Genomic DNA, 12,518 nt, shown 5'->3' with positions numbered 1-12,518 from the left:
TTTATTCCTGGTGATATGCTTCTTTGTAGATGTTCAGAGATCTGAGATAATGGGTTCCGGTTTTCATTTACACAGGAACAAATCAGGGCATGGGCAACACGTATAAAGAACATAATTTACTTGGCCAGAATTTTTCTATGTTCTCTCGTTCTTGAATTTTTGTCTTTGAATAAGAAGTTATGTCCTTAAAGTTCAGCGCTCTCATTGTCCCCACAACAAAATCCACCTGTTTGTCAGAGGCAATTGTGTCATGGAAATCTTGGTGCCTATATTAGCGGGGAGAAGGAGGCAGCTGCCAACTCCAGTTTTAAGCAGCAGGGACATCTGAGATAGTTCCTCATTTGCATCCTATTCTGCTCTCTCTGATCCATAGAAGTCACAGACGTTACCATTCTTAGGCTGATGTACAATGATTAGTGCTCACACTGATCTGCATGATCTTCTACAGATAAAACACAATTGCTCTACCCTCCGTCAGAAGAGCAGAGAACACAATGCAAGTGAACATGATGCAGAGCAGACAGAGGTGACTCAAAATATGGAGAGTTGCTATGGCCCTAACTGTTAAGTTATTCACTTATTTTTTTATTGTTTTGAAATCATCTATGTTCAATAAGAATAAAGATCAACATCTATTTTCCCTTTAGTAAAATTTATTTTAAAAAAAATCAACTCAATTAAGTATTGCTATGTACTGTAATAGCCAATAGCCAAATGCACCTTACTAACTTGTATCTTGAATAATGAAAGTTGGCTAGATGGGTATCAGAAGCCAAGTTATCACTATTTACTCCTTAACTATACTCTGATCTAACTTCAGTTATCTGAGCTTCTTGAGCTCCTGTCTCTTGGGCAGTTTCTCCCTCTCATTGGCACTGTCTCTGCAGCTGATTACAAGTGCCTAGGGTCACACTTATGCATCTTCACTAAAAAGTGGCTTCCAAAATTCAGGAGGAGCATGCCTATATACCTGCAATAAACCAATGCAACTCTGATATCAAGGGGAGAGAAAAAACAACTGATCTTTAATGTGGGAACAATGGAGAAATTCCCACATTTGGGGGAAAATGGAAGACACACTTGAGTAAGTTTCAGACACAGAAAGCAGATTTTAAACTTCCTCTCACCCCCACTCCCTTAAAACTAGGATGAGCCACTCGTCGAAAGTCAAATTCTGCACCTTATTTTTAGAATCAAATAGAAGATGACCAAACTGGGGAGGAATGTGGGAAAGTGTAAGCTGTTTTACACTAGCTTTACATTTTACATTTACATTCAGGATAAAATGTGATCTTCAAAGTGGGAAGGAAGAAGCGTACATTCTTACTTAAGTGTGTCTCTCCTTTTGCCCCGAAGAATAGAAAAATTGATGCCAAGTGTTTAAAAGCAAGACCTTGCAAGCATCAATCCTGATATCCAAGATATTTTAGAAATTCTGTCTAGTAGTTTCAGAGTGGTAGCCGTGTTAGTCTGTATGAGCAAAAAGAATGAGTACTTGTGGCACCTTAGAGACTAACAAATTTATTTGGGCATAAGCTTTTGTGGGCTAAAACCCACTTCATCAGATGTTGCTTCAGGAGTGCCATGGTGAAGACATGATTCCCTGCCTCCTGCTTACGAACTGTTTGGTTTAGACAGTATTAAAGATTTAAGGCATTAGTTTGCTCAATTTCTGTACTCTTTTACTAAAAGAAATTACAAGAGTACTACTGAAATTTAAAGATGGAGAGCTCATAATATTGGGAGCAATTAACTGTTAACTTAGAAGGTTAAGGACAGGCCTTAAGAATACACAGATATATCAAGTACCAAATGGATGTTAAAGTAATCAGTATATAAGCAGAGTTAGTACCAACCAACAATAAATTATGGAATTTATTACATTTAAAAACAAGATTACGATAGTTTATGAATTATTTCAAAGACTTCTATTTTGACAGGGTTGATTCCTGGCTCTTTATGCAGTGGTTTGCTGCATTCTAAGATTTAGAACATTTGCAGGACGGTTTAGCTGTTTACATTATCCTGCTAATTTTATGGTGCAGATCTCTTCCCCGCTACAGTCCCTGAGAAGTGTGGGTACTCCTATTCTCCTCTTCCCCCTTGGGAGAAAAAAGAGATGCTGATTTAACATTTTCTTATTTATGATTGAAATTTAAAGTATCTAAAGTTTTGACACAAAATTAAAGTGAAAGAACTGAGTAAAAGTCAGTTTGTTACCATTCATTTGTTTTGTGGTTGATCTAAACCCACATGTGCCATGTTGAGATAGGCTAACCTTGTCATTGTGGGGGAAAAAGTGCCACGTACACATGCACAAATTCAACTAGTCCAAAGACATGCAGAGACAGCCCAAAAAGGTTAAAGGTGAGGAGAGAAGGAAAGTACTTTTTGGAAATGCTAGGGGGTGTGGGAAATATGTAGTCTGCTGCATGCATGCTAAAGATGGTGGAATATTTAGATACCATACCTGAGGGGCGATCCGATGAGCAATGTGGGAGGGGTGGGGTTACTCCCTGCATTGTGCCGGCGCCGTACTGCCTGACGCCTAAATGTGCTGCGTTCACGGTGAAACATGACAGTCTCCTCGCTGGCTTGTGCTGCTGCATCAAGACAGACTTTAGGTCAAACAGGAACCCAGCCCCAGTTATATACACAGCAACTGAAGTCTCTCCCTTCCCCCACCCACACCCCAGTTAATGAATTTTGCAGCAAGAGAAACTAGGTCTTTTCACTTACTGTACTCGTCATTTACTACTGTCATCTTTTACCTTAAATAGGATCACAAAAGCACATTATAGCTAGATTTATATTTCCTTTAAATATACACCCTACTGGTCTTTCCCCATGTCCAAATAGCCAGGATTCCAAAAAGTTTTGTCTATTTTCTTCAAAACTTTAGATTTTGCTGGGAAGGGAACTGGATTAACTTCTCCAGCTCCCTAATGGAAGGAATAAATTATGTGCAGTTGGTACCACTGCCTATTAAGGTTGCTTGATACTTCCCATTATAGGACCCTCTTTTCAGTTGCACATAACTTTCACCAAACTTGAATCATTTGGTCTGAAGGTTTCTATGCTGGGTGTTTGCCTCAGGCTGAATTTTTGAGAAAATTTCAGCCAGAATTCTTCAGCTGTTTCCAAGAACAAAGCTAGAGAAAAATAATCTTTTAACATGGGAAAACGTATGTACTTTTCCTTGGAAAGCTCTAGTCTCCATCTTTTGAAGCAGGGAGTGGCAGCAAGGTGGGCTGTGTGTCAGAAATGTACCTTTTTCCATCTCTGTGAAAAAATTTCCCATATTTGGTCAAAGATAAACCTTAGAAATAAAAGTTAGTTCACACACACTCAGTGGCATCATCTTACATTTGAGCAGCTAAATTCCCAGAAAAATGCATCTGTACTGGGCCTTTTTCTGCCCAGGGCAGAGGATGACTTTTCCTGCTTTTTCAGCTCTGAGCTGCCGCAGGCCATTCTGGGTCCAGGTTTGGACACCTTAACTGAGGGCAGGGCACTTGTCTCTTCTCTGCTCTCAATGACTCTCCTGCTGGGTTCAGACATTCTAAAGGAGTAAACTACCTGATATGAAGGCAGAATAGATGACAACTGGACCGATGAACCTAGGAGGACTAGATGGGGCAAGGAAACTGGAATGGAGAACCAGTGAGACAGGAAGAAAGAGGTATTGGGAGACATTCATGAGAAGCTGGGACACAAGAGGAGAACTGGGTCTGGGAGTCTGGAGGGATGAGGGTAAGATTTACTGAGCACAGAGAGTGGACTGAAATAAGAAGCCTGAGCAGTGGAGACTGGGACTGGCTAGTTGAGCAGAATAGTACTACAATGAGGAGCCAGGGATAGAAAAGAGAAAGGACTGGAACAGTAACAGGTTGGAGGAGATGGGACAAAAGAGGTTATGTTCGGGGGTAGACAGGAAGTGAGCCCTGTAAAGAACACTCCCTCTCTAAAATCTGGAACAGAGCCCATTATTCCTGAGTCTCACCGTTCATTTGCTGTCAGCAAATATTTGAAAGACACTCTCTATCCCACTCTCATGCTGGTCCACACAGAGGAGGACTACCTACCATTACTATCATTTACTGCCATTAGGTCAGCAGAGGTCTGTGCTGTGTATCTAAAGGCTCCAACCCTGCTGATGACCCATATGAGTATCAATATAGCACATGGCATTTCTGCTTTTTCGGTTTGCTTTTTTAAAAGATAGGAAGATACATACACACAAAATCTACATTAAAAGAACATCAATGTTGAAAAGTCAAGAACTCAAAGTTTGGAAATTGCAGAGTTAAGACTACATAAAACCTTAATTCAGCTCCCTTGTGCTTACGCTTTTATATAGTCTTTAGTTGCATGATCATATGCTAGAGACCCGCCCCCCCTTCCCATTCAATGTACAGGATGGACCTGCCCTGGAGATGATTCAGAGGTGTATACTGAAAGGAGACTGTTGGCTATAGAACCCCTGCTTCCCTTTTTGAAGAAACTGGAAGGCATATAGTGAATGAGGCAGGGGACTGCTGGAAAATAACTGAATTCTCTGAAGAACTGTCCTGGAGAATTGAACTGAATTCTATTTCTGCCTGTGTCACACAGTTCCTATATGATTCTATTCAAGTCACTTATATCAACCTTTTCACAGATGGTCACTAATTGTGTGGTATTCCTCATGTTTTGGTTGTCTGACTTCCGATCATGGGGTCTGATTTACAAAAAGTGCTGAGCATTCATCATGGCAACTGAAGTCAATGGGAGCTCTGTCTTAAACATATTACGTGCTATATACTTTGAAAATCATTCTCAAAAACCAGGTTGTAGGCCTATAAAACAGGGATAACATCACCCCACTCACATCACAATGGGGTTTTGAAAATAAATTCATTAGTCTTTGAGTGCTCCACAAGGATGAACAGTGATGAATGCCACAGAGAAATCTCCAAAGAAAGTTAATAATTTTGTCTATAGAGCAGAATTTGAATAGGAAGGACAAAACAGGGGCCTGGGACCACACAATGAACAATGTGGAGAAAACAAAATAGTTGCTCATTGACTGATCACTGTCCATTCTGTACACTGAATGAAGAAGGGGTCCTATGGAAAAAAATTGATCAGGTAATTAAGGACTATATCAGAGTACGTATGCACAGGGGGATCTAATTAAGGTTGCACAAGCAACCGTAATTCTGACATTTACTAGCTTATGCATGCTTGACTTTGCAACCTTAATGTTGTTCTTTTAATGTAATTTTTGTGTATACAATATTCTAGATTATCTGACAGTGACTCCTATTGGGGTTTTTCATGATCTTAAGACTTTCCCTAAGGGTAGCAAGGGCAGCCCTCAGATGCATTGCAGCGTCTCGAACCAAAACAAGCTATTTTGGGACTTAGTTGCAAGTAGGCCACCCAATCGCTTGCATGAAAGCCATTATGTATTACTTCTTTTGACTGCAGGACAAAAACAGCTTTCTACTGCAAGGCCCTCTCCTACGGTCAAATTCAGACCACTGAATAGTTATGAGTTAGTGAATGTTATATAAGTCTGTCCTCTCAAGAAGCTATATGTCAAAGCTGCAAGCAAGAAACGCAGTCTAATGTAAACAAAGAACAAACTAGTGGCACAGAAAGAATGGCATTCCAGTTTAAAACAACTTAAACAAGACCATTAAGACATCAGGCTGAACAAGTTTAATTTGTTTGCTTTTTAAAAAAAGCAAAGTTCATCATTCTGAAAGCACACAAGATTTAAAGCACTGCATCATTATGAACATGTACGACTAAGTACATTTAAAAGAAAGTTAGTACTTTTGTATCTGACCCTATGCTTGAAGAAAGGGGATGGAGGCTGATAAATCTCAAGCAAAATGCCTGCCACAGGTAGTAATGGAAGATCAAGTTCCTAAGCCAGTTTCTATCCCACTCTAGAATTTGTTTAACCATGATGATGATAGCTTTATTTTAGAATGGAAGGTTCCTTTAGTGTTGAACAGAAGGTTATTTTGTAAGTCAGTATTTGAGCAGAATTGATGTTTATTACAACCTCTTTTATCTAGACTGAATAGTATTAACTCATATTTGTACGGTGCTACCATCTGGGGACTGTGAACTTGTGGTCCATACAAAAACTTGGGCTGTTAAGACCTTTGATAGAGGTCTAGCATCTGCGTTCACATGCAAGTTTCAAAAGCCAATAGCATTTACATTTGAGAGGCAGATAACCTTTGTTGGGTCTTGGCCAACACTCGCTCTCAGTGAAACTGATTCTACTCTACAATGCAGGAATTTTGTGTTTACTGAAGAGTGCAGGACTGGTTCCACTGTCTACGGCATCACTCACAAGACTCAGCTCACAGAATTATTTTGGGAAGATTTCTAGACTAAGAAAGGCACTACCATAAAATCAATCAATCTAAATTCATGTATGTTATAAGGAAGGTGGAGTGTATATGTAATCTTAATATTACAGGAACAAATAGTTCTATATTATTAGCAAAATATATCAACAGGATTATTGTAATTCACTTAAAACTAGCTCATTCAGTAGTTGCATCTTCACTTCATAAAAAGCCCAGTTTCAATGGGTCAATCTTTGAAGTAAATCAGTTTACATAAGCAAGGCTCCCCAGGATCATAAATGTCTGCCTCGGAAAGTTCTGCTTCCAATACAACCTTTGGCTCTCAAGTGTTGAAATTCTACAATGTTAAGGTGTCTTTGAAAAAGTTAAACTTTTCCTTCTGTTTAGCGATTTATTTTAATGAGCCATCTGAGACTTGTTACTATCTATTTCCAAGATATGAAAATTGGGACGTGAAGTTTACAAGACACACATTAACTAGATATGTATGCTACAGCTCAGAGATCAATACAAGACCTATTGTGGAGGCCCAACAAAAACTTCAGTGAGAAACTCAGCCCACCAACCCATACTTCCAGCTGTTGGGAGGAAGATTAAGTAGAATGTATCCCAGAGCACCCCAGAGCCTGCCTGCAGTGTGCGGGAGAGGAGAAGTCTGTCTTTCATGGAAGCCTTTGGGTGTTAGATGTGCAGCATCCCTCCCTGATTTCTGGATGAGACAGTCTCTGCCTGCCTGCGTCCAGATCCTGCAAGAAACAGATGAGAGCGAGGGGTGTCTTAATTAGTTTATCCCACCCTCAGCCTCTGTTTTGTTTTAGTCCTCCCTCCACTGCAAACTGCTGATTGCCTGACTGTTGCGATTTATAGCTTTTTCCCCAAGCAACAGCAAAGTGAAGCCAAGAACTCTGATCTACATTCATATTTTACCCACTGATGTAGTTGCTCAGGGGTTTTATTACTATGGCCTGGCCTGCATACAAACTAGCACCAGATTAGCTAGGTTCCACTGAACAGTGCAAACATTGGTGTGGACATATTTCAGTTTAGTTTAAACCTGATCCTAATGTCAATTCTTTTTTGTCAAGGTACGAATGTCCTGGTCAAAGAATAGGCCAGGTCAAGATTCCAGAGAAAATAATTTAAAAAAAAAGTATATAAAAAGATTTTGGAGTCCGTTCAAAAGTGTCTGGAGGTCCGGATTTGGCCTGCAGTCCACCTATGACTACCCCTGGTACTAATAGCTTTAAGCTAAATTGAAAAAGCTTAGTTTAACAATTAGTTAAAAAAATAATCACAATTTAAATTAAACTAGTGCAACTCTGAGTAAAAAGATTATTTTAATTTCACTAGATTGCTGCTTAGGGTAAAAAAGCCACTATGAGCAACAGCACAAGCATTGGAGCCTTCTTTCAGAGAGAGTAATGATGGCATTACTGTACCACCACACAACTGGAAGTAGGATGGTCGATTAATTGCCATTAATTCACACTATTAACTCAAAAAAATTAATCACGATTAATAGCACTGTTAAACAATAGAATACCAATTGAAATTAAATATTTTTGCATATTTTTCTACATTTTCACATAGTGATTTCTATTACAACACAGAATACCAAGTGAACAGTGCTTACTTTATATTTATTACAAATATTTGCACTGTAAAAATGGTAAGAAATTGTATTTTTCAATTCAGCTCATACAAGTACTGTAGTGCAATCTCTTTAGCTTGAAAGTGCAACTTACAAATGTAGTTTTTTTTGTTACGTAACTACACTCAAAAATAAAACAAAGTCCACTCAGTCCTATTTCTTGTTCAGCCAATCGCAAAGACAAACAACATTGTTTACATTTACTGGAGATACTGCTGCCTGCTTCTTATTTACAATGTCACCTAAACATGAGAAATGGCACTGGCACTTCTGTAGCTGGCGTTGCAAGGTTATTTACGTGCAAGATATGCTAAACATTCATATGCCCCTTCATGCTTCGGCCACCATTCCAGAGGACATGCTTCCATGCTGATGATGCTTGTTAAAAAAAATGTGTCAATTAAATTTGTGACTGAACTCATTGGAGGACAACAGTATGTCTCATGCTCTGTTTTACCTGCATCCTGCCATGTATTTCATATAACAACAGTCTCAGATGATGACCCAGCTCATGTTGTTCCTTTTAAGAACACTTGCACTGCAGATTTGACAAAACACAAAGAAGGCACCAATGTGAGATTTCCAAAGATAGCTACAGCACTCAGCCCAAGGTTTAAGAATGTGAAGTGCCTTCCAAAATCTGAGAGGTGTGGAGCATGCTTTCAGAAGTCTTAAAAGAGCAACACTCCGATGTGGAAACTACAGGACCCAAACCACCAAAAAAGAAAAATCAACCTTCTGCTAGTGGCATCTGACTCAGATGATGAAAATAAACATGTGTCAGTCCACGCTGCTTTGGATCGTTATCGAGCAGAACCCTCCATCAGCATGGACGCATGTTCTCTGGAATGGAGGTTGAAGTATGAATGGACATTTGGCACATAAATATCTTGTGACACCAGCTAAAACAGTGCCATGTGAATGCCTGTTCTCACTTTCAGGTGACATTGTAAACAAGAAGCGGACAGCATTATCTCCTGCAAATTGTAACCAAACTTTTTTGTCTGAGCGATTGGCTGAACAAGAAGTAGGACTGAGTGGACTTGTAGGCCCTAAAGTTTTACATAGAAAAAAATAACTGCTTTCAAAAATAAAACTATGTAATTCTACATCTGTAAGTTCAACTTTAATGATAAAGCAATTGCATTACAGTACTTGTATTAAGTGAATTGAAAAATACTTTCTCTTGTTTTTTATAGTGCAAATATTTGTAATAAAAAATAAAAATATACAGTGAACACTGTACACTTTGTATTCTGTGTTGTAATTGAAATCAATATATTTGAAAATGTAGAAAACATCTAAAAATATTTAAATAAATGGTATTCTCTTATTGTTTAACAGTGCAATCAATCACAATTAATTTTTTTCATCGCTTGACAGCCCTAATTGGAAGTCTACCTTCCCAACGCAAGGTCTAGAATTTTATTTTAAAGAAAAATTCTGCAGAACTTGATAGGTTGCATTCCCACCAATAGTTTGGTGGTCAAGTGGTTATTTCAAAACCTCAATATAACTATCAGATCCATCAAGCAGCAGACTGTACAGTTGGAATAAATGAACACTAGCTGAACCATCCTGCCTCTTACACATGCATTTCTAAAGCCTACTTACTTTCCTTTTGTACATATAAGTGAAGGCATATACACATTAAGTGCTTTATGTAGAATTATTTAACAAAGCTTGAAACAGTTGTGAGTGCTCAAGAAGCTAGACTGTATATATTGTTATACAGTATATTACTAGTTTTTAAGAGAACACATGTTGCCATAAAATAAACTAATCTTTGATTCTCTTTCATAGCAGAATTTGTGTTTGAATACTTGAGGTAAACATAGGTGTGGAGAAACCCCTCTCATGCACAAGTCATTGTGCACCTCTCATGTACAAGTCATTGTTTTCGATCCAAAACTGAACTTAAAAGTTGGAAGAGAAAATGCAAGTGGTGAAAATGCAATGTTTCCTCCTGTTACTGAAGTTAAGGAGGCTAAATTCAATTTTTTACTAATGAAGAGTACCCACCACAGAATCCCAAATTAATCCTTAAATCAGTGTGGTTTGGTGAACTCCTGAGTGAAAAGAAGGCAGCTAAGAAAAGAGGGACAAGCTGCAGAGACGGAGTAAAATTTTTCAGACACACAACTTAGGAGCCTACGTGTCATTGAAAATCAGTGGCACTATAGTTCAAGTGCTTTTGAAAATTTTGCCTTCAGACTAAGTACAGTTAAACTCTTAAAACACCCGAGTGACCTTCTGAAATTCCATTTATGTGGCTAGTTGAGTAAATTTGAACTGGATTTAAAAAAAAACCCACCTGTAACTAACAAGTGCTGCAAACTCACCATGACATCTGATTATTAATGGCTTGTGCATCACATACTATAGTAAGGAAGACCCTAATGTCTACTCAACCTGGTTTTCAACCTGGGTGCCTGAAGTTTGGTGCACAGATTAGATTCCTAACATTAGCATTCAGATTTGAAAATATGACCCTCTATATAAATCTTCTAGAAGAGAATCTAGGTCACTTTTCTTTAGCTGTGTTAGATCTACAAAGCTAAGTAAGAAACCCTACCTTTGTCAGTAAAATAAGCATATTACTCTGAATACACTCACACAGGAAGCAAACTGGATCAGAAAGACATTTTTACTCAGTATCTTTTCTGACCATTCCTACACAACTTAATGACAGGTTTCAGAGTAGCAGCCGTGTTAGTCTGTATCCGCAAAAAGAAAAAGGAGTACTTGTGGCACCTTATAGACTAACCAATTTATTTGAGCATAAGCTTTCGTGAGCTACAGCTCACTTCAATGTGAAGTGAGCTGTAGCTCACGAAAGCTTACGCTCAAACAAATTGGTTAGTCTATAAGGTGCCACAAGTACTCCTTTTCTTTTTACACAACTTAAGTTACCCAATTTACATTTCAATCGTTCTGGTAAAATACTCCATCCTTCTAGAAGAAAGACAGTTCAGTCCGCATGGCTCCAGTGATGCACTCTATGCCTTTTATTCTGAACATATACACATATCAACTAAACAGATTGAGTGCAAATGAAGTATACCATACCCTTTGCAATTAGAGGTAAGCCCTGAGCTACAAAATTTCAACCCAGACTCAAAATTCAAGTGTCCCATTCAAGAGTTCTGGTGTGAAGCGCCACCTCTACTTATCATGTACGTATAAAAACTTGGAACATCAGATGCAGTTAGGCTGAAGTGAAGCTGCAATGATTTGGGAACAGTTGATATTATGAAGTTACTATGAAAACTGCTGTATTATGAATGCCTGTGTGCGTATGCACCATGAGCTGTCACATCTCTGCCAGATCAAGGACATTGGTGGATGTTAGAACTCAGTGACTGTCTATTCAGGATTAAGCACCCTGGGATAATAGATTAGCTAAGGAAGTTGGCTGAAGTCAGCAGTAGAATCAGTTCTCCCCAACCTTCTCAACCCAGGACTGGCATTTAAAGTTACTAGAGCAAGAGAAAGACATACAGACAAAGCAAAAAGTTTATGAAAAGATTAATGGGGAAAGACCTATAGATAGAGCCCTGCACAGACACAAAATTTGTATCCGCATCCCATCCACGATCTGCAAACATGGTCTGCAAATATCTGCAGATTTGCAGGGCTCTGCGAATCATGACACAGGCAGAAGTTTGAGCAGGAGGAAGAAAGGGGACAGACAGGCCAAGGTCAGAGGAAGCCACCTGACCAAGGGGGAGAGGCCCTATGTTTTGGAAGAGAAGAGAACTCAGAAAGCAGCAGGAGAAGGATCCTGCATCCCACAGAGGACCATGAATCTTGCCCCTGCACTCCCTTCCCCCCCCAAAAAACCACACAAAACTCTGGAGTGGTAGAGTAGAGCTGGTTGGGAATTTTCTGCTGAAGCTTAGTTTCATCAGCAAATGCCAGTTCAGTAGAGTGAAGTAGTCTGCTGAATCTATTACAAATCCAATAAAACTTCTGAAGCACAGCAGAGTGCCGATCCCTCCTCCCACCCCCAGTGGCATAGAGAGGCCCAGCACCACCGTGCCCTGCTTCTTTCCCTCTCCCTTCAAACTCCTAGGGACAGAGAGGCATAGCACCTCTCTAGCTCCAGTTGGGGATGTTGGCAAGGAATGGCTGGGCTCTCTTGCTTCCTTGCAAACAGGCTGGAAGTCTCTAGTCAGTTTCACAAATAAGCGGTCCGCCCCTCCCACCCCGAAATCCCTTTCTATGGATATTTTCTTTTAGACATTTCATCCTGCTTCAGAAGCAAGCTCCGAAAAAATATAAACATTTTCACAGAAAGGAATTCCTTTTTTCAGCCACCTCTAGTGGAGAGGAAACTGCGGCAGAGAAATGCATGGAGGGTTTATTATTTTTTTAAAAAGGTTTCAGACTGTGTACGTTAGAATTCTGTGTTATATGCTACACCTATCACATGGCCCCTTGAAGGGGTAAACCCGAAGTCTCATTCCTTTGGTGGAGATTTAGAAGGTGTG

The 12,518-nt window shown here is 39.4% G+C and overlaps 1 protein-coding gene across 8 annotated transcripts in view; it reads right to left on the bottom strand.

The window, feature by feature from the left end:
• Positions 1–12,518, bottom strand: part of PCNX1 (pecanex 1) — a 132,231-nt gene that overhangs the window by 83,826 nt on the left and 35,887 nt on the right. For 5 of the 8 annotated variants that reach the window (XM_078853321.1, XM_078853319.1, XM_078853322.1 and 2 more), the window contains one exon: positions 2,471–2,603. The exons of 2 other annotated variants lie outside the window; for them this stretch is intronic. In XM_078853321.1, the coding sequence (XP_078709447.1) occupies positions 2,471–2,603 (133 nt within the window). The remainder of the gene's footprint in view (positions 1–2,470; positions 2,604–12,518) is intronic. One more of the 8 variants, XM_078853320.1, reaches the window with a different exon arrangement.

The sequence above is a fragment of the Lepidochelys kempii genome, chromosome 6 (assembly GCF_965140285.1).
Source record: "Lepidochelys kempii isolate rLepKem1 chromosome 6, rLepKem1.hap1, whole genome shotgun sequence".
NCBI lineage: Eukaryota > Metazoa > Chordata > Testudines > Cheloniidae > Lepidochelys > Lepidochelys kempii.
Note: the sequence above shows the minus strand (reverse complement) of the source record. Positions and strands in the feature narration are given on the sequence as shown.